Source organism: Molossus molossus, unplaced genomic scaffold (assembly GCF_014108415.1).
Source record: "Molossus molossus isolate mMolMol1 unplaced genomic scaffold, mMolMol1.p scaffold_m16_p_8, whole genome shotgun sequence".
Lineage (NCBI taxonomy): Eukaryota > Metazoa > Chordata > Mammalia > Chiroptera > Molossidae > Molossus > Molossus molossus.
In genome coordinates this window covers 47,961,494-47,982,763 of record NW_023425402.1, presented here as the reverse complement: position 1 = coordinate 47,982,763, position 21,270 = coordinate 47,961,494, and the positions used below count along the sequence as shown (strand labels likewise).

The following is a 21,270-nucleotide window of genomic DNA, read 5'->3' as shown; positions in this document are numbered from 1 at the left end:
ACATTCCCTCAAAAAATTAAAAAAGAAAGAACAAAAGAAATATACAATTCACAGCCACATACAGAATGGGGTAAAAGACTGTTTACTGCTGTGAATAGATGAAACAGAGTTTATTTTTGTATTATTATTTATTAATTATTATATTTTCCATATGAACAACTATAAACCAACTTTTTTCCCCACCTGTATACACTGCCATTACTCTTGTTAGTCTATACAAACTCTTTAACTGGCACTAGAGTTAGCAATCTCACTTTGCAACAGAAAATACATGCAACGTCTTCACAAACAGCAGGACAGCATAGAAGTTAAGGGTATAAGCCCTGGAGTTTTCACTTCCTAGCTAAATGACGTAGTCTTCACCTCTCTATGGACCTTAGTTTCTTTACATGAGCCTGATACATAATAAGCACAGTAATACGTGAGTTATTATTCTTACTACCCTCAAATATTTTCATGAAAACTGTTCCTAAGATAGACATTTAAATGGTGCCAACATTAAAGTAACAAAGGATATGTAACCAAACCCATCAGCTAAATGATGGTTTTTTAATAGAATTAATTGTATAAGGCTAAAAATGAAACAAAAATCAAGATCACTGATGCAAAAAACACATTATAACAGATTACAAACATGAGAAAATAGTTAAGAAAATAGTTCTACACTAATATTTAAATCCAGCATAAGGAAGAGTGATATGTGTGCATAAGGGAAAGTAACCTTCACTCACTCAGAAATAAAAGATCTGCTCATTCCTCAGAAATATAATCATATAGTCACTGACCCTGAAGAGTCTCTTTCTGGTTATCAAGAAAGAGAGTAAAATTGGCAAATCCAAAATATGGAAAAGTCCATTTAAGTTTTGGAACAAAAAAATGCATCTTCCAGTGAGGCACAATTTAAAACTTGTATCTTTTTTCTTTGTAAGGAGCAGAAGAAAGATGTCTATGATTTCTGCACAGCAGTGATCTGAAAAGCAATACTATATATTGCAGGGATAAAATTTACAGTGCTAGCTTTATACGGTCAAAGAAAGTATTTAGGATAGTACTTCTTTTTTATATATAAAATTTTAAAGTAAGACTCTGGGAATGAAATATCCTAGCAGTTTTCTTTCAACATACCCAAGACCTCTACTCATTTTATTACAATTAATACAGTATATAATGTATTGGTTTATGGCTCAGGAACCAGACTGCCTGGGTTTGATCCTGGCTGTTGCCTCCTGTGTATCCTTGGGTTCAGTTTCCTCAACTTTAAAATGTGCTTAGAAACAGCACTTACTTATGAGGGCATAGCAAAGATTAAATGAGTTACTACATGTATAGTGCCTAGTAATGCCTGGCACATAACAAATACTCAAGAAATGTTAGCTAGTATTATTCTAAAATTAGCCCACAAGAAGTTTTAACATAAAATTTCTGAGGGGGGGGGGTAAAAAAAATTACACACACACATATACATATACACATGCAGCTGGGTAGATGGAAATAATAGAAATAGATCAAGAAATATGATAAAGGGTGTCAGCATTTTCTTCCAGCTTTAGGTATACAAACTGAGTACCTATAAAACTGTAAAACAGAACTTCTCTAGTTCAAAATATATCAACTCCACATAAATGACTCAGAAAATAATGTCAGTTACTTAAATCTACTTACGTTTCATATCCATATTTCGGGTTTTATAAACAAAGTATGTATAAATCTGTGTTGTGCGTATTAGAATCTGGTCTCCACTATAGCGTATTGAGCGATACCACCAAGACCCCTAAAACACAAATAAAATTAAACAAGAAATAAAGCATTAAAACTAAAATAAATGTTAGTTTGATATAAAATATGTTTTTGGTCAAATTTTCTAAATGTTTATAAACCAATAAAAATACCTCAGCTTTAGAATAAATGCCTTCATTACATATGACGAATGATTTAGGAAATATTTATACTGCCTGATACTGAAACATCAGCCTACCTCACTACATATATATCATTAAAACTTAAGTTTCAGCTAGATAATGTTTGAAGACAAAATGGGAATAAAAACCCATTATTTATTATAAGTAACAAGCTGGTTCCTGACACAGCATGTCTTCAGTAAATATTTAATAAATGCAGAAGCAATTTTTTAGTTGATATACTATTTTCATTCACATTATTTCATACAACTGGAACCTCACACAAAACAATCCTATGAAGAAGGCACAACAGGTTAATTACTAGTCTCACTACAGGACTCAGGAACTGTAAGAGCAGAAAGAACCTCCACCAGTCATAAAATAAATAATAAAATCATAAACTTCATGTATCTCCATACTGATGTACTATGCAGCTGTTTTCAAAAATGAGATTGCTCTGTATGTTGTGCCCCTAATATTTGAAGCAAAAAAGTCACAAAACAATATATATAGTAAGATTATTTTTAATGTGTGTATGTATACAAAATGCATAGAAAAATACAGGGTGGGACAAAAGTAGGTTTACATTTGTTCGTATGGAAAATAATACGATTAATAAATAATACAAGAATAAACTCTGTTTCGTGTACTAACAACTGCAAATCTACTTTTGCCCCCACTCTGTATTTAAAAGGGAAAACACCAAACTTAAGCAGTAATTTTCGCCCTGGCCAGTTTGGCTCAGTGGTAGAGCATTGGCCTATGGTCCAGAGAGACCTGGGTTCGGTTCCTGCTAAGGGCATGTACCTTGGTTGCAGTTTGTCCCCGGCCCTGGTTGGGTCATGTGGGTGGCAGCCACTCGACGTGTCCCCTTCACGTCGCTGTTTCGCTCACTCTCTCTCTCCCCCTCCCACTCTATCTGAACAGAAACTGGAAAAATGTCCTCGGGTGAGGATAAAAAAAAAAAAAAAGCAGTAATTTTCTCTGACAGAGAAATCAAGTTGAGGGAGGTAGTGAAGGAAGACTCATTTTAAACTCTAAATACATCTGAATTATTATCAGTTGTGTGTAACTTTTCAATTGGAAGGAAATATACTTTAACATACTCAAGTGATGTCACCTTTAAATATAAGATTGAATATAACTGAATACAAGATTCTTAAAATTCAAGGATCAATGGATTACATTCCAATACAAATTACAATCTTACAGGGAGATTTCAAAGCATGCCACCAATTCCCTTTCCAAAAAAACGTTAACAAGAAGAGCTAGAACTTACCACAACAACCGGAAGGATAACCATGAATGCTAATCCATATACAAGTAAAACCTAGAATTGAAGAGAAAAAATAATGGTCTTCATCAGGCAAATTATAACCCCATGAACACTTATTTTGAGGCTTTCCTGGAAGAGGCACAATTAAAAGCATTCCTCATGTATTATTTCACTTAATTCTTATTTTCAAACTCTCTGAGGGGAAGGTACCATTATTTTCCTTTTGCAGATAACCTGCAGCATATATAGGTTACATGGCTTGTCCTAGGTCACACAGCTAGTAGGTGAGAGCTAGGATTGGCATTCCAGCTCTAGAACCTATGTTCTTTGCCACTATAATAAATTACCTTTTCACTTGCTCTACACATAACAGCAGCAAAGCAAAAATTATACTTCCCTTCCAGTCAAGTACTTATATACCTGCACCTTGGCAAGTGGTCAGTGCCATGGAAATAAATAATAATAGAACCCTGCTTGGTTCCTTTGTCTAAATACCGAGGAGCAACTTCATAATGTTCTGTGTGAAGTCTACTGGACTCAGATTTTTCTCCTACTGCTTGATCTCTATCTGCTATCTATCTTCCTCTTCTCTAGTATTCCCAAAGTAAGCCTAGGCATGGTAAACATACTTACATACAGCAACTAAAACCACTTAAGATAAAAAATGTTAATCAGCCATAAAATAACATTAAATAGTTATTTCAAAACAAATTATAGACTATATGGATTTTGGTTTTTATTACTTCAAAGACAGCTCCTGTATAATTATTTTCAAGAAAGTAGGAAATCATCTATTCCTGAACAATAGAAATTCCTGATGTTTTTGAGTTCAGCATCTATAAATGATTGAAGTTTGATTTCTACTGCCTCCTGAAGTACCATATGGAATATATACCATTAAATTTAGTATACATTAAAATTAATTTAGCCTGGGTATATGTGAAATGAAGGATAATTTAAAATTTGAGCACAACTTGGGATAAATATAGATACCATAAAAACAGTAGTTCCAGGACTTCCAGTCAAGATGGCAGCATAGGTAAATGTGGTACTCAAATCCTCCCACAACCACATCAAAATTACAACTAAACTACAAAGCAACCATCATTCAGGACCATTTGAAATATAGCTGAATGGAAGACCTACAACTAGGGATTTAAAGAAGAAGCCACATCAAGACTGGTAAGAGGCGCAGAGACATGAAATGGGCTGGTCCCACACCCACATGTACTGGATAAAAATCAGGAGAACTATCTCAGCTGCAGAGGTCACCCCTAGGAGTGAGAAATTCCAGCCCACACCAGACCCCACCCCTGCCAGCCAGCCCAGGGTTCCAGTGAGAAGAAGAGAAGTCTCCATAACATCTGGCTGTAAAAACCAGTGGGGATTGTGGCTGAGTGAGACGGTGTCCCACACAGTTCCTCTTACGGGCCTGAGCATGGATTTATTCGGACTCTCCCTCTGAGCTCCAGCACCGGGGCAGCAGCTTGAAAGGCACCAGGGACATAAAGGAAGGAAATGAATTATCTGGCATCAGAACGAGAGCTGGAGGGGCAGCTTTCTGCCAGACTAAAGTGCTGGCAGAGGCCACCATTCCTTTTCTGAGACCCCCTCCAACCTCACAGACCCAGTAGGCAGGTGCCATATCTGAACCTCCATCAACCTAGCTCACACTGTTCACCCCACTCTGATGATTCCCTGAAACTGCCCTATTCAACTTGAGGGCCCAACCAAGCCATTTCCGGTAGTTTTTCCATACAAACCACCTGTCCTGGTACCTCCTAAAATCTCTCTAAAGTTCACAAATTGAAAACAAGCAGCATCTAGCCTTGGCATGCCCTGTACCTCTTGCTAAGTGGGCCCAGCCCCAGCACAAGTAGCAGCCATCTGCAGATCTCTCTGCAGCTCACGCCAGGTTGGCCCCAGGCGAGGCAAAAGCAGTGTATGACCTTGGACCTCCTGGGAGGCCCCAGAGCCAGTACATTTGGTGGACAGCTTCAGACCACATCAAATTACAATCCCACCACCTCTCCAAGCAACACACTCAAGAGACAAACTCAGTGAGCACCAAAGCCCACTGAAACAAGTCCTGCTTTGTAGGGCTGGTTCCTACACAGCAGCCCCTCTGCTGTAGTCACAACCAATCCTCGCAGCTGAATGGCTGGGGGTGGAGGGCTCAATCCTGCCCAATGACACCAACGGCAATTAAGGCTCAACTACAACAGGACAATGCACACAGCCAACACAGGGGCACACCTAGAGTGCCCAACTGGGGTGATGGGGTGACTAGGAAAGCTATGCCACTGGGTCCTACAGGACATAAGTCCACTCTACCAAGTCCAGAAGACTTGGCAGCTCTACCTAATACATAGAAATAAATGTAGGGAAGCAGCTAAAATGCGAAAAAGAAACAGGAGAAATAAAAGAACAGGAGAAATTTCCAGAACTATAACTAAATGAGCCCTGGCCAGTGTGGTTCCGTTGGTTGGAGCAACATCCCGTACACCAGAGGTGGCAGGTTCAATTCTCAGTCAGGGCACATTGATGTTTCTCTTTTTCTCTCTCTCTCCACCCACCTCCCTTCCCCTCTCTAATAAAAAGCAAAACACAAAAATCAATAAAAATTTTTAAACAATAACTAAATGAACTGGAAGCAAAAAAGCAAACTACCAGATACAGAGTTCAAAATAAAGGTTATAAGGAATTTAGAATTTCAACAGCATGAAAAAGGACATAGAAACCATAAAAAGGAACCAGTCAGAAATGAAGTATACACTGAAGTGAATAATTTACAGGTAATCAACAATAGAGTAGATGAAGCCAAGAATCAAATCAGGCCCTGGCCAGTTTTGCAGGGGTTGGGAACATCCAGCCCACGGGGTATTATAAGGCCTGCAAAATCAATACCAGCTAACATCACACACCTCACTGAATTAGCCTGACCAAATATAGCAGGCTAATTTTTAAGTTGATAATTTTGTAAGAGCCGCAAATGATGTTATGTAATATCCAAATGGCCCTTGACAGAAAAAAGGTTCCCCACCCCTGGGAACATTAGACTGAGGACCAAAGAGTCATGGGTTTGATCCCCGGCCCTGTGGGAGGCAACCAATCAATGTGTCTCTCTCACATCCATGTTTCTCTCTCTCTTTCTCTCCCTCCCTCCCACTACCTGAAAAAAATATATATATATCCTCAGGCGAGGATTTTTAAAAAAACAGAATCAAGCCTGGTCAGTGTGGCTCAGTGGACTGAGTATAGTCCCTAGGACTGAGAGGTCCCAGTTCGATTCCCTATCAGAGCACATCCTCGAGTTGAGGGTTTAATCCCCAGTGGGGGACGTGCAAGAGGCAGCCAATCGATGTTCCACTCTCACACTGATGTTCCTATCTCTCTCTAAAAAGAAAAAGAAAAAAAACCCAAAATCAATAAAAACATTAAAAAAATAAAAGAAATCAGTGATTTGGAACATAAGGAAGCAAAAATACCCAAATGGAAGAGCAAAAAGAAAGAGGAACCCAAAAAAATGAAGGAGCCTCTGGAACAACTTCAAGCATACCAACATTCGCATCATGGGGATGCAGGAAAGAGAAGCGAGAGAACAAAAAATTGAAAACCTATTTGAAAAAATAATGACAGAAATCTTCCCTAACTTTGTGAAGAAACAGACATACAACCAGAGAGTCCCAAACAAGATGAGCCCAAAGAGGCCCACACCAAGACACATCATAATTAAAATGCAAAAGGTTAAATAAAGACAAAGAATCTTAAAAGCAACAAGAGAAAAAGTTAGTTACCTACAATGGAGCTCCTATAAGACTGTCAGATTTTTCTGATTTCTCAACAGAAACTCTGTAGGCCAGAAAGGAGTAGCAAGAAATTTCAAAGTGATGAGAAAAGAAAGGACCTACAACCAAAATTACTCTACTCAGCAAAGCTATCATTTAGAATCAAAGGACAGAAAAAGAGCTTCCCAGACATGAAAAAGCTAAAGGAGTTCATCACCACCAAACCAGTATTATACAAAATGTTAAAGGGTCTTCTTAAAGAAGAAGGTGGGAAAAAAATAAAAAATATGAACAATAAAATGGCAATAAATGCATGTCTATCAACAATTGAATCTAAAAACCAAAATAAATAAGAACAGAAACACTCATAGATTCAGAGGACATTTTGACAGTTGCTAGATGGGAGGTGGGTTGGGAAAATTGGTGAAAAAGGAGAGGAGATTAAGTACAAACTGGTTGTTACAGAATAGTCACGTGGGGATGTCAAGTACAGCATAGGGAATATAGTCAATAATATTGTAATAACTAAGTATGGTGTCAGATGGGTACAAGATTTATCAGGATGATCACTTAGTTATATGTCTAATCACTGAGTGTACACCTGAAACTAACATAATATGGTATTTTAACTATAATTGAAAAATGACTTAATGGCAAAAAAAAAAAAAAAAAACAGTATTTCCCCACACCAAGACTTGATCTGAAACTGCCTCCAAAAGAAAATCACAACTTTAAGGTTTTAAAACTGCACTTAGAACACACTGCCCCAAACCAACAACCTAATAAAGGCGACCAAGTCTTTTGTAAAAAGTTTCACAATACAGTTCAATTAAAAATAGCATACCAATATTTTCATTGTAACAGCTCTCTTTATATATCCAAGATATGTCAAATACATTATAATGTGTTTTATTTAAATGCACTCACCAAAATTGAATTTTTCTGGTCAACTATCCAAGCTGGCAGGGCTATTCCGAAGCTTGTGGCTAAAATAGAAAGAATATTTCTGTACTTTGTTTTATTTATATCCCAAAATTCTCCCTTTTACTCCTCCCACAAAAAACTAAGAAAGATCATCTTACTATGTGTTTTGCCATTACATAAGTTAATGGATATAGTTTATATCTGACACTAAATTTTTCCAGAAGGAAAAATTCAATTTAAGTACATAAATTTTATCTTCTTAAAAAATATCTAAAGTCTTTCATATTTCAAGTTTATATAAACACTATGAGTATGTGAGAAAAATGTTTAAAATCAGCTAAGAAAACATTCTTTTAATCCAATTTTTATGAACTAATTGGAAATGATGAATGACAATAATTACGCATCAAATCAACCTAACTTCTATCTTCTAAACTAGTCTCTAGAAATAAAGTTAAAAATTAATTAAAGGGAACTCATTTTAGATGTATGTTTAAATCCCTCCCTATAACTGTAATTTTCCTACTCAAACTAAGAAAATCAAAATATTATTTTCTATCTAATTAACAATTTAATAATATGTACCATACCCCAGTATGTTTTAATCATCATTTACCACACCTTGAGGTCCATCTGGATTTCCAAACTCTTCCCAATTTTTCCGGGACTCTTCATCAGTTAAACTAGCATCAAAAGAACAAAGTTTAATAGTTAGAAAGCCCCATCTGAAAAATAAATACTAAAACATACAAACTCCATTAACCAACCAACTCATTTCCTAAAGACAAGAGAAGCCTCTCTGAAATCAGAAAAAAAAAGGGGGGGGGGGATAGGGAAGCAAAGAATTCTGGATTAACAGAAAATGCTAACTATTGAGACTTGATACAAACTCCTGGCAAGCTTAGCCACTTCAAGACAGGAGGTGAAACTTTAAAGGTTAATACACTTTCTAAGAAGGCAGGGAGGATTATAGATGCCTTTTTTTCTTATATGCTCATACATTTTCCAAAATTTCTTCAATGAGCATGTATACACTTCAATAATGATATAGCCAACCTATTTTCTAAATATAAAATTAATTCATAATTAATAATAATAATGCCTCCAAAACTGGTACCAATTATCAAACAAAAAAAGAAAAACATCTATAAAACTCCATTCCTATGAAAAAGGTCATTTGCATTGTACTGAGATCACAAGTTTCTCCTAAGCCAATTGTTCATAGGATTAGGAAAATAACCTGCTAAAGCAACAGCTTCCTAACTCAGGTAATATGTATAAAAGTTACAGAGTGATTTTTTTAACCTAAATATAAATATTTTTTAACCTAAATATAAATATTATCCCTCACCTGCGTAATGGCTAGAGAGTGAGAGTGGTTTTATTCCAGGTCCCAGTATAGATGTTAAGAAAACATTAAAAGATATGTCTCTCTCACTTTGATGTTTCCCCCCCCCCCATCATCCATCCCTCCCCAATTTACCTGTGCAACTGTATACCCCACCCAAAACTCCAGCTTTTCTCTCAATATTCTGTCTTCTAATTAGATGATTTTCCCCAAAATAATTATCTCTGTCTTCTGCTTTTCTGCTGATGGCAGCACAAAAAACTGTTTTGTTCTTTAGACAATGCCCTCAGATTTCGTAAAACAAAGCACAGCTCACATGATAGAAGCACTTGATTTTTAGCCTGCAACCATACTTGATTATAGTTTCATTAAGTCATTCATTAAACCAACTTTTACAACTGCTAAGTGACAGGCACCATGCTGAATATTCAAATAAAAGGACTCATCAGGTTTTTCAAAAGTCAGTGATTTCTTTGCCACTTATTAATGCTTCAGTATAATACCATTCCTAAGATTTAAAGTACTTAAAAGCTAGGTGATTTGTTCATTCATATATAATAAGCTTAAACAAGCCCAATAATGTTAACATATTATTTTTTTAATTCAATGAGTATCAAGTTTCCTAAACATAATTATATCCCTTAACTTTGGAGGTGAGAGATTGTATCATAAATCCAAGTATTAATCTAATGGAATCTGTGCCTCTTTTGCTTGGGAATACATACACATTTAAAATGTACAGCCCTGGTTGGTGTGGCTCAGTGGCTGGAGTGTCAGCCCATGCACTGAAGGGCCATGGGTTCAATTCCTGTTCAAGGACATGTACCTGGGTTCTAGGTTCAATTCCCAGCCTCGATCAGAGTGTGTGTAGGAGGCAACCAATCGATATGTCTCTCTCACTTTGATGTTTCTCTCTCTCACTCCCCCCCCCCATTATCCCTCCCTCAGGTGAGGAATAACAAAACACACACACACACACACACACACACACACACACACACACAGCCCTGGCTCATGTGGCTCAGTTGTCTGGGCATTGTCCCATGCACCAAAAGGTTGCCAGTTTGATTCCTGGTCAGGACACATGTCTGGGTTACAGGTTTAATCCCCATTTGGGGGCATGCAGGAGTCAGCGAATCGGTGTTTCTCACATTGTTATTTCTCTCTCTCCTTCTACCTTCCTCTCTTTCTAAAATCCAATAAAAATATTTAAATGTGTGTGTGTGTATACATATAAATTCTGTATACAATTTCAGGGGACCCCAGATTATAAATCTGATCTAGAGAATGCTTTCACTAAATTATATATTGGTGACTGTGAGTTGGCTGTGTAGAGCTGTTACATATCCATGTGTACAAACACATAAAAACACTTTTTTTTTAAAAGTTGAAATACCTTTAAGGTAACATCTCTGCTCCCCACTTCTTACAAAGTAACTTGCCATTAGGTTTTACACCTGAAAGCCAAACTCCAACCATATCCAGAAGAATGAAATAAAAAATTCAAAGTTGATCTAACTCCTCAAAAATAATGAGACCCCCTTTCCTTTTCTTTTTTATCTTCACCCAAGGACACTTTTTACATTCATCTTCAGATAGAGTGAGGGGGAAAGAGGGAGGAAAAGACAGAGAGAAACATCAATGTGAGAGAGACACATCGACTGACTGCCACCCCCACAACCCCAAGCAAGGGGGGGTGGCTGGGAACAAACTGCAACCAAGGTACATGCCCTTAGCGGGAACCGAACCCAGGTCTCTCTGGAACGCGGGCGGATGCTCTAACCGCTGACCCAAACCGGCCAGGGCCAGACCCCCTTTCCTTTAAGTTAAAATCTGGTATGAATAAATAGGAATGACCCAACTAGTTTATAATAATGGGCAAACAAGGGAAGAGAAATATGAATAACCAAAGGAAATTCAAAAAAGTTTTGTAGATCAAAACCTGTAACTTTTGCATTCCAAAAGTTGCTTGAGTTATACTTAGGCTTATAGAGTTACACATAAGATGGGAACTTCTATTCAATCAGTCAGAACTTATATTTAGTAAATTTAACAGTTTTATCTAATCTAGTTATACAAGTTACAAGATCTCAAAGTCTGGGTCCCATAATCATTTACTTCTCCATTTGTGTGATACAGACCATCAACTAAGACATCTGTCTTACAAAACATTCTGTATCTTGATCATGTAACTGAGTTCAAATGAAAGGCCACATTTTATTTTTCTGTGTACTTTTTTTTTTTTTTTTATCCTCATCCGAGGACATTTTTGCATTTTTTGTTCAGACAGAGCGGGAGGGAGAGAGAGGAAGAGAGAGAGAGAGAAACATCGACGTGAAGGGACACATTGAGTGGTTGCCACCCGCACGACCAACCAGGGCCGGGGACAAACTGCAACCGAGGTACGCGCCCTAAGCGGCAACCGAACCCAGGTCTCTCTGTACCGCAGGCCGACGCTCTAACCGCTGAGCCAAACCGGCCAGGGCTTTTCTGTGTACTTTTTAGAATAGTGACCATAGTGATCATAAAAAATCAGACTGCCAGTAACCTGAACAAACTCATAAACTTGAAAATGTTATGATACCTGAAAACTAGGGACAAATAAAATAATTGCATTAAAATTAAAACTACTAATTAAATAATATTGTCTATATGACTTCCTCTGGAAATCTTTAGTTCTTCCTAAATTACCTGAAAACAGCAACTAAGGCACTGCAATACTTGCATAATGTGAGTTCTTGAAGGAGATACAATCAAAAAGAGGAAAAGGAGGCACCAATAGAAAAACAGTGATTTGAAGGGCATCTGCTGTGCAGAAAAGAAAAATGTAGAACATAATTCAGATTCTCCTGAATTGCAGAATCACATTCATATAGATAACAAGCAATCCACAGGAAAGGGGAAAGAGGAGACACATTTTTATTAAGCACATGAGTAAGATAACATTTCCCCAACATTTGTCATTCAGTTTGCTATTACATCTGAATATCCTATTATTTATTTATATTTTTAAAATTAGCTCACTGAGTCCTCACAAAACACACATCTTGTTTGTATTTTACTTTTTAATTCAACATAAGAGCTGTGTAGAGATATAACTATCACAAATCCTAAAGAATCCAGCTAATCTCTCTCTCGTAACAGTAACGCTCAAAGAATAACTACTTCTATTTTTTTATATATTCCATCCTGTTTCCCAAAAATTAAACTGGTCTTTATTTAGAGTTTAAATGAGACAAGCTACACTGCTAAAAGAAGAGAAATCGATCTAGCCTTATAAAAAGCCTAGGAATGAGCCCTGGCCGGTTTGACTCAGCGGTTGGAGCATTGGCCTGCGGTCCAGAGAGACCCGGGTTCAGTTCCCGCTAAGGGCATGTACCTCAGTTGCAGTTTGTCCCCGGCCCTGGTTGGGTCCTGCGGGTGGCAGCCACTCAATGTGTCCCTTTCACGTCGATGTTTCTCTCTTTCCCTTTCTCTCCCTCCCATTCTATCTGAACAACAACAAAAAAAAATGTCCTCAGGTGAGGATTAAAAAAAAAAAAAAAAAAGCCTAGGAATGAAAACAGAAATAAGTATATCCTCTTCTAATCAGGATGCTTAGAAGAAGTTCCATTAACATATCACTACATAATTTAACCAACTTCATATGGCAAATGCACTACATCAAGTTCCTTAAAATTAACGTTTAGTTGGATTACCATTTTAGTGTTGCTATAGGCAGTTCTATAAATGACGGACTCTGCATGTGAGGTCAGAATTTAATAAAAGTATATGACAACTATTTTATTCGAATAGAAAACTATCTTTACCACTCTTAAAAATATGTAATGAGTCCTATGATACTTACGCTGCATAAGCTTTTGCTATCCTCATGAACATAACTTCATCACCTCCTTTATCTGGATGGTACTTAAGCGACAGCAAACGATATTGTTTCTTAATTTCTGTTACTGTTGCCCCCTAGAAGGAAAAGGTTTGTTTTAGTAAAAATGCAATGCTGTAAAAACAAAATCCATCCCATTTTTAACTTAAAATATGAATTACTCAATATTTTCAGAAAGAGAAAATTAAGTTATCCTGTATTTTATCCCATAAATTTCACCCTATGTACTTTTTAAATTAAAATACACTTCTTTTGCCCAATATATTTATTTTATTGAGCACCTACTATGTGCCAGGTAGTGCACTAGGCGCTGATGACATGACAATGAAACCATGAACAACATAGGTTGAAATGCATATGTCCACTTATAAGTGGAGTTTTTTGTTTGTTTGTTTGTTTGTTTGTTTGTTTAGTATTCACAGATTTGACATCGCGAAGTCAATTAACTGCAGGTCAAAAACAGTATTTTCCCATTCTCAACCAGTTTCCCAACCTCAGATTTAAACTACTGTTTTCCTAACTGGAGAGTCAAAATTCATTCTCAAATTTTTGACTGGGTAGGACCAGCAGCACCGTAACCCCCAGCTGTCAAGGGTCAACTGTAATGCATATTTAAATAAAATAAAAGGATAGTGACATTTAAATATCAAAGAATGATCATGGTAAATTAAGTCTAGCTGTATAAAACCTTCAATCAAACATTAACTTCCTTTCTAAGAAATAAAATAAATAATATCTGATTTCATCTCCTTTTCAATATTTTAATATTAAGTAAATGCTTAATAAGCTTACCTTAGTTGTTTCCTACTTAAACTCACTTTCTATTAATGTTTTTCATATGATTTTTCATAGCATGAAACTGCCCCCAAACCTTTTAGTCTTTAAAATCTCTTGATGACCATGATAATCACAATAAAAGAAAAACAAATGATAGATATACTTTCATTCTACAAAGCAAAAAACCAGAAGATAAATACACTCCTTACTTTGTATTATATAACTCTCTGGGTCAAGCCATCTACTGAGCAGAGACTCAAGTAAAAGAAGTGGTTTGGGGAAACCATGGAAAGAGCACTAGATTTAGCTTGACTATTAAGAAATTATGGGATCCTAGACAAGATACACATTTTCCTGAGCTCATTTTCACCAACAGAAAAAAAAGGCTAGCTGCCCTGGCCAGTTTGGCTCAGCGGTTGGAGCGTCAGCCTGCGGTACAGAGAAAAAAAGGCTAGCTGACTTCTAGCATTCATTTCAGTTCTAACTTTCCACTGATATACCTGAAAGACTAATTTTCTTTTGGGACCCATCACTCAAGTTCAATCAAGAGATCAAGTTCAATCAAGGAGTACACCCAAGGTTAATGTAAATTTCTATGACAATGACACCAGTTCTTTGTAAGACATAAAGAGTTAACACTCTACCTTACTGTCAACTAACACAGAGACATAAGATTTTAATCATCCAACTAACATACATAAGTCTCCTGGTTTTAACTTTTCATTAAACCCATTTTACACAGGTCTTTTAGAAGTATACTCACTCACTAATTTCTCATCTGATCTTCAAATATTCTTACATTTTAGCAATTACAAATCAATTCTTAATAGGATGGCAATCAACATCTGTAGGTTAAAAACATATGTACATTATGCCCTGGCTGGTTTGGCTCAGCAGTTAGAATGTCGGCCTGTGCACCAAAGAGTTGCAAGTTCGGTTCCGGTCAAGGGCACATATGTTGGTTGTGGTTCAGGGTCGTGCAGGAGGCAACCAGTCAATGTGTGTCTCTCACATCAAAGTTTCTCCCACCCCCACCCACCCACCTCCCACTCTATCTGAAGATAAGTTGAAAATTATCCTCAGGTGAGGATTTAAAAACAAACAAACATATGTACATTAGAATAACAAATAATAGATTAGATATTTCATTTGAATAAGAATTTTAGCTGGCCAAAGTCTTATTTTTTTCAGCACAGCCCAATTTCTTTTAGGATGTGGACTTACAGTATTTTCATGGGATCATTAAACTAATGTGATGCATTATATAAAAATATTACTTACGGGATCCAAATTTAATACTTCATAAGGATTGTATTCTTGATATTCTCGGTCTGTTTTGGAAACTTTGTACACAAGGAATAAGAATAATGCCCATCCTGCAAGCAGAACTATTTTCCTGTTTAGGAAAAAGATATGTGAAGTGTAAATAAATACATCTATATGGTTTTCCTTTAATAGTCATTATGGCAAGATCAAGGCATAAAACAATTTGAAGTAGTCTCATATCACTATGCCACTGACTCAAATTCTTAACTCCTGTTTATAGCAAGAACAGTTGTTGTTTTCATCTTTGAATTCTCTAGAATCTTGTATAGTGCCTGGCATTTAATATTCTCTCAGTTACTACTTGCAGAATTTTAAGTACACAAGTTCATTCAACTTATTAACTTATTGGACTATTACATTTGATTAAAATATATTAATACCATGTATTCAATAAACCATTTAATGTGAAAAGAATTGTTCTTTACCTTGCAATAACACTTTTAGGAAGACAAACTACAAAAAATAATGGGTCAATTGTGCAAAGATGAATAAATAGCCATGTTTATAATAGTAAAACGTTGGAAACAACTTAGGTGTCCTTTTACAGAAAACTAATTAAATAAACCAAGATAGAGCCATACAATGAAACACGTTTTAGCCAATTAAGATATAAAAAGATGTACAGAATAGGTTAAAAATATATAAAAGAATATTTAATTTAGGGGGAAAAAAACTAATTTCTTCTCTCCAATATGCTCTGTTTATTGAAAATATTTAAAAGATCGATACAACCTGTGCTGGAGAGATTAAAGAAAAAAGGAACTCTCACACTACACTCTGAAGGAATCTTTGGCAATAACCTATCCAAAGACCTAAAGAAGTACATTCCCTTTTAACTATCCATCTACTTTACTTCAAGAAACTTAAAAGAAAATACGCTAGAGTTAAATACATAAAGTGTAAAAAGGTGGTTACCGATGCAAGTAACAGCAGAGAACATACACATACATAAATGCCCATCAACAGAGTACTAGACAAATAAATTAACAGTGTATCTATACAGTGAAATACCATCTAGCCACTAAAAATATTTGAGGGAAAAATTATGTACCTTGTATCATTAAATTTTTTAAAAAGCTTTCAAAGCGATATGTACATGTAATATAATCCTATTTTATAAATAAGTTTATTTTAAATAAAAATACAGAAAGGTAGCCCTGGCCGGGTTTGGCTCAGCGGTTAGAGCATCCGCCTGCGGTCCGGAGAGACCCAGGTTTGGTTCCCGCTAAGGGCATGTACCTCGGTTGCAGTTTGTCCCCAGCCCTGGTTGGTCGTGCGGGTGGCAGCCACTCGATATGTCCCTTTCACATCAATGTTTCCCTCTCTCTCTCTTCCTCTCTCTCCCTCCCACTCTGTCTGTACAAAAAATGGAAAAATGTCCTCGGATTAAAAAAAAAACAAAAAATACAGAAAGGTAAATCATCTTAATAGTGACTATCTTTAAGGGATGAAATCGAATGATTTGTTTTTTATACCCTTTGTATCACAATTTGTTACAATGAACAGGAATTGTTAAACAAGGACAAAATGAATCATAGGAGTACTAATCAAACAAAATTGGAGTGACTTGTTTTCAAATACAAAAAGAAAATGTTCCTTGTATATAAGCTCTCATTAGAAACCCAGCTTTGGAATGAGACTCTAGAATCCAGTTCCAATCCACCTGTTTACCTTTATCACCCTGATTTTTCAAACAAAAATCTCCACTTCCCAAAGTTCCCTAAGCTTATCCCACCATCATGTTTTTTTTCTCTTGAATCTTTCTACCTAGAATTCCCATTTCTCATCTCTGCTTATTCAAATTCTATTCATTCTTCAAGATTCAACTCAGATTATTCATCCTCCAAGAAGCAATCTTTAATCCTCGCCAATGGGGAGACTGATTAGTCACAAAGAAGCGCAAACCATGACTTTCCTCCTCTGACTCGATGCAAGTTCCCTGAGCACCTGGACAAGATCTTAATTCAGTTTTAACTAACTTCACAGTAGCTTAAACACAGCACTGAAATGCAAATTTCTTTCCATCTAGTCAAAATAATGCTCTAAGCTTATTAAGGGCATAATAAATACTACAAATTGCTTTCCACACTATATGCCAAAAGAAGAACAGGGAGCCCTACCTGGAGCGCTCCCACTTTTACCTGTCTATCTACAGAGAGGTACTTATGAACATGGGCTCTGAAATAAAACTACCTGAGGCCAAATGCCAGCTTTACCATTTTTTTTTTTTTTTTAATCCTCACCTGAGGACATTTTTCCATCTTTTGTTCAGGTAGAGTGGGAGGGAGAGAGAGGAACAGAGAGAGAGAGAGAGAAACATCGATATGAAAGGAACACATCAAGTGGCTGCCACCCACACGACCGACCAGGGCCGGGGACAAACTGCAACCGAGGTACATGCCCTTAGTGGGAACCGAACCCAGGTCCCTACGGACCATAGGCCGACGCTCTAACCGCTGAACCAAACCGGCCAGGGCAGCTTTACCATTTATTAACCAAGAGATCTTAGCAAGTTGCTTAGCTTTCTATAACTCAGTTTCCAACATTTAGGGTAGAATTGAGAATCAACTGAGATTAGGTATGTAAAGCACCTAGAAAGTGCCTCAGTGATAGTAAATGATCAATTCATATTAGCTATTGGCTGTTATTAGTAACTCCACCCGAATCTCAGCTCAGACCTCATTATTCAGGGAAGCTTCTCTGTGTAGAGCCAGAGTTAAGAGCCCTTTCTCTACTCTCCATGGCGTTCCCCCTCACATACCTTACTAAGCTCTATTCCCAGTATTTGTTTACTTGACAGTATCCCCCAAGACTGTAAGTAGTTGAAACACATCTAATTGTTAATCACACTATATTGGCACCTGATATAATACCTGACACATGAATAGTAGGTGCACAATAACTACTTATTAGATTAACGATAAAAATAATTTAAAATACTGTTTTAATTTGAATCCAAAGTTTGCTAATACCCCTCAAAATCCTAAAGAACACATAAAAATATACTTCATTCCCACACAAATTAGTAACTCCACATTTTCTTTTGCCACCTCTCCCAACAGGCTAACAAAAGTCAGAAAACAAAGATAAAGGAAAACCACTAAAACAAGATTTAAAAGCAAACGAGGGTAGAAGGAAAAGTGAACAAAACACCTAAAATATGTTACACCCCTTGTTAGATGCTCTACTTGTAGCATCTGGCTCTCTGAGCCAAAGAATAAAAGGAGGAGAGCAGGGGCTCAAGACAGAACCTCCAGGCTGATGAAAAAACTACAACCAATAAAACCACAGTCTAATTTCCCAAGAGGCAAAGCAAAGGTGGAAACATAGCAGACAGCATCGTGCTCTATGACCAATTTTTTTAAAAAGCATGTTTGGTTCCTCTGAAAAGATAAGCATTTTTACTACATATAGCTTCAGTAATTAATTAACTTGTGAAGCCTTGTTTTTTTCTTAAGCATACTTTCAAAGTTATTTTGGAAGCAACTTCCAGAAAAAAAGAGTATTACACAATGACTGCTTAATGTTGAATGAATACCTCAGGGTTGGTTAAGTAGAAAAAAAGATTTTGATGTTTCTGACCTTATCTAAGTTGCTGCCAGTATCAATGTAACTCTTCCTTACTTAAATATCCTTTAATCTGTACTTCCAGTTAAGTAAATCAGTTTATTAATCACTGAAGAGAACTTCAGAGTTATGGGGTGTTTTTTTCTTGAAAACTGAGGTTCAAATACCTACAAAGTGTTGACCAAGGCCCAGAAAAGAAGAGATTGGTAGGTCAAAAATATTTGCCTTTTAGTTTTACATCATTGAAGAATTCAACACCAAAGCCAGAACTTCCCTTCCTCTACAAAGGAGCTAAACCAGGCAAAGTGAACCTTAAAAAGAAAAACTACTGCCCGGCCAGTGTGACTCACTGGATTGAGCGTCAGTCCCATGGACTGAGAGGTCCTAGTTCGATTCCCAGTCAGGGCACATGCAACCTGGGCAGCCAGTAGATGTTTCCCTCATCACTGATGTTTCTATCTCTCTCCCCCTTTCTCTCTCCCTAAAAAAATAAATTAAAAAAATAAAGAAAAACTACTTAAACCCTCTGAAGTTACACAGGTATGTTGAAAATTATCATCATTTAAAACAAGATTAAAAGATAACTTGTTCAACTTTTACTAATTTCCTCTGTTAGGTCTTCCCCTCCTATCTACTGGATAGATAATGTAGGTAATTTACAAGATACAGTCCTCCAATAACGGCAACTCTTTCATCTCCTATTAGTTTCATCTATTACCTCTAAATTGAGGACTTGGGGTGAAGATCCAAAGCCTAGGCTCTAAACCAGGGATGGGGAAGATCTAGCTCGGGCAGTATAAGGCCCTCGAAATCAATACCAGAACATCACACACCTCACCAAATTAGCCTGCCCATATATAGCAGGCTAATTTTTAAGTTAATAATTCTGTATGGCCCTCGAATGATGTTATAGTCAAATGGCCCTTGGCAGAAAAAAGGTTTCGCCATCCCTGCTCGTAAACTAACATACCCTATAGCCTCATAAAATCAAATAGGCCTGCTCTAATTAAACATGCTAATGGCCTGTTTAAGCAGATAGGCCTGCCAAAATAAAGGGTACTAGGTCCTCAATCCACCATTTCTAGCTGTATGACATTGGTCAAGCTACCTCATTTTCTTAGTCTCAGTTTCCTCATCTGAGAAAAAGCAAAAACATCTACCTTGAAGTTAATATAAAACTAACGCGATAACCTATAAAGCCCTAGCACAGCACCTAGCATAGAGTATGTGCTCAATAAACTTCATCACCATGATCATATCACCTCCCTGCTTTTTTGATACTCTTTTAAAGATTCACCTATAGTCTTTAAGAGAAAATTCAAATCCTGATACAAGATGCATAAACTTTTCCTTCAAGATTTCACTTTTCTTTCTCAGTACACTTTCTCTCCTTTGAATTGCACACCACTCTGTTAAGACAGCTCTCAAATTTACTATTCACATCTTACCCTTACTAAGGCCACAATTTCTTTACAGATGCATGCTTTATTCATTATTATACCCCTATTTTAGATGATACATAGCAAAAAGTAAACACTAAATATGTTTTTTACTGAAACCAATTACTTACTTTATTGTAGGAATAATATTTGGCTGAGGTTTTAATAACCGTAAACGATACCACATACATCTTCCATATACTTTTCTGATATTCTTTAAACGAATTTGCTCTGTCAAAAAAAAAAAAATGATGTTAAATCACTTTTCACAGTGAAGACAAAACCAGAGTTAATACCATACTAAAGTTCATCACCATGCCAGTATTTTATAGGAACATGAAAAGTATTACCTACTTAAATAATGTTTAAGAGAAATTCACAAGATAGGTTAAATTTTCTGCCACTTAGAACAAATGATCTATTTGGGAAATTTTACTCAGCTACCAGGGAACCCTTTTTATGTGAGACTTAAATAACTTCTAATTGAAAAATGTTAAAAACTGACTTGAATCCAAAATATTTAATCACATAATCAGTAATTTCTGAGACATTCTCTTCTCCTTTCCCTTCTACTATAGAAGGAATAAAAAGTATAAAATAGTTGAAATATGTGGTTTATTAAGGAAGCTAAGCATAAATAATATTCTTTAAACATGAAAATAATTATATTAAATTGGAAAAGTCACTCAAACCCATAAGAAGTTAAATCAGGTTCATATAAGAGTTATGACAAAAGACACAATTTTAGCCTCCAGGAAAAATCGATAACTCAATTAAAAAGAAATTAAAACAAAGCCAAAATATCATGTAGAGTTTTACTATAATAAAAGTACAATCACTTAGCTTGAATAACGCTCCCAAGTTAAAAAAAGTTTACGTTTTAAAATAAAATACCCTTCCACAAAGATAGCATGCAGAAAGCAAAGAAAGAAACCCCTGCCCCTCCCAAAGCCAAAGCCAAACCAAAGGCTTAGAAGGACAAGAAGGCAGTGCTATAAGATGTCTGCAGCCACACACAAAAAAGGAAGATCTGGATGTTATTCA

General features: G+C 36.4%; 1 protein-coding gene across 4 annotated transcripts in view; it reads right to left on the bottom strand.

Moving 5' to 3' along the window:
* SEC63 (SEC63 homolog, protein translocation regulator) overlaps positions 1–21,270 on the bottom strand; it is a 68,851-nt gene that overhangs the window by 34,924 nt on the left and 12,657 nt on the right. For 3 of the 4 annotated variants that reach the window (XM_036248607.1, XM_036248609.1, XM_036248608.1), the window contains 7 exons: positions 20,358–20,457; positions 15,176–15,290; positions 13,082–13,194; positions 8,508–8,569; positions 7,890–7,948; positions 3,178–3,228; positions 1,663–1,771 (listed from right to left, as the gene is read on the bottom strand). In XM_036248607.1, coding sequence (XP_036104500.1) covers positions 1,663–1,771; positions 3,178–3,228; positions 7,890–7,948; positions 8,508–8,569; positions 13,082–13,194; positions 15,176–15,290; positions 20,358–20,457 — 609 coding nt within the window. Of the gene's footprint in view, positions 1–1,662; positions 1,772–3,177; positions 3,229–7,889; positions 7,949–8,507; positions 8,570–13,081; positions 13,195–14,657; positions 14,740–15,175; positions 15,291–20,357; positions 20,458–21,270 lie in introns of those variants that run through there. The other variant, XM_036248610.1, reaches the window with a different exon arrangement.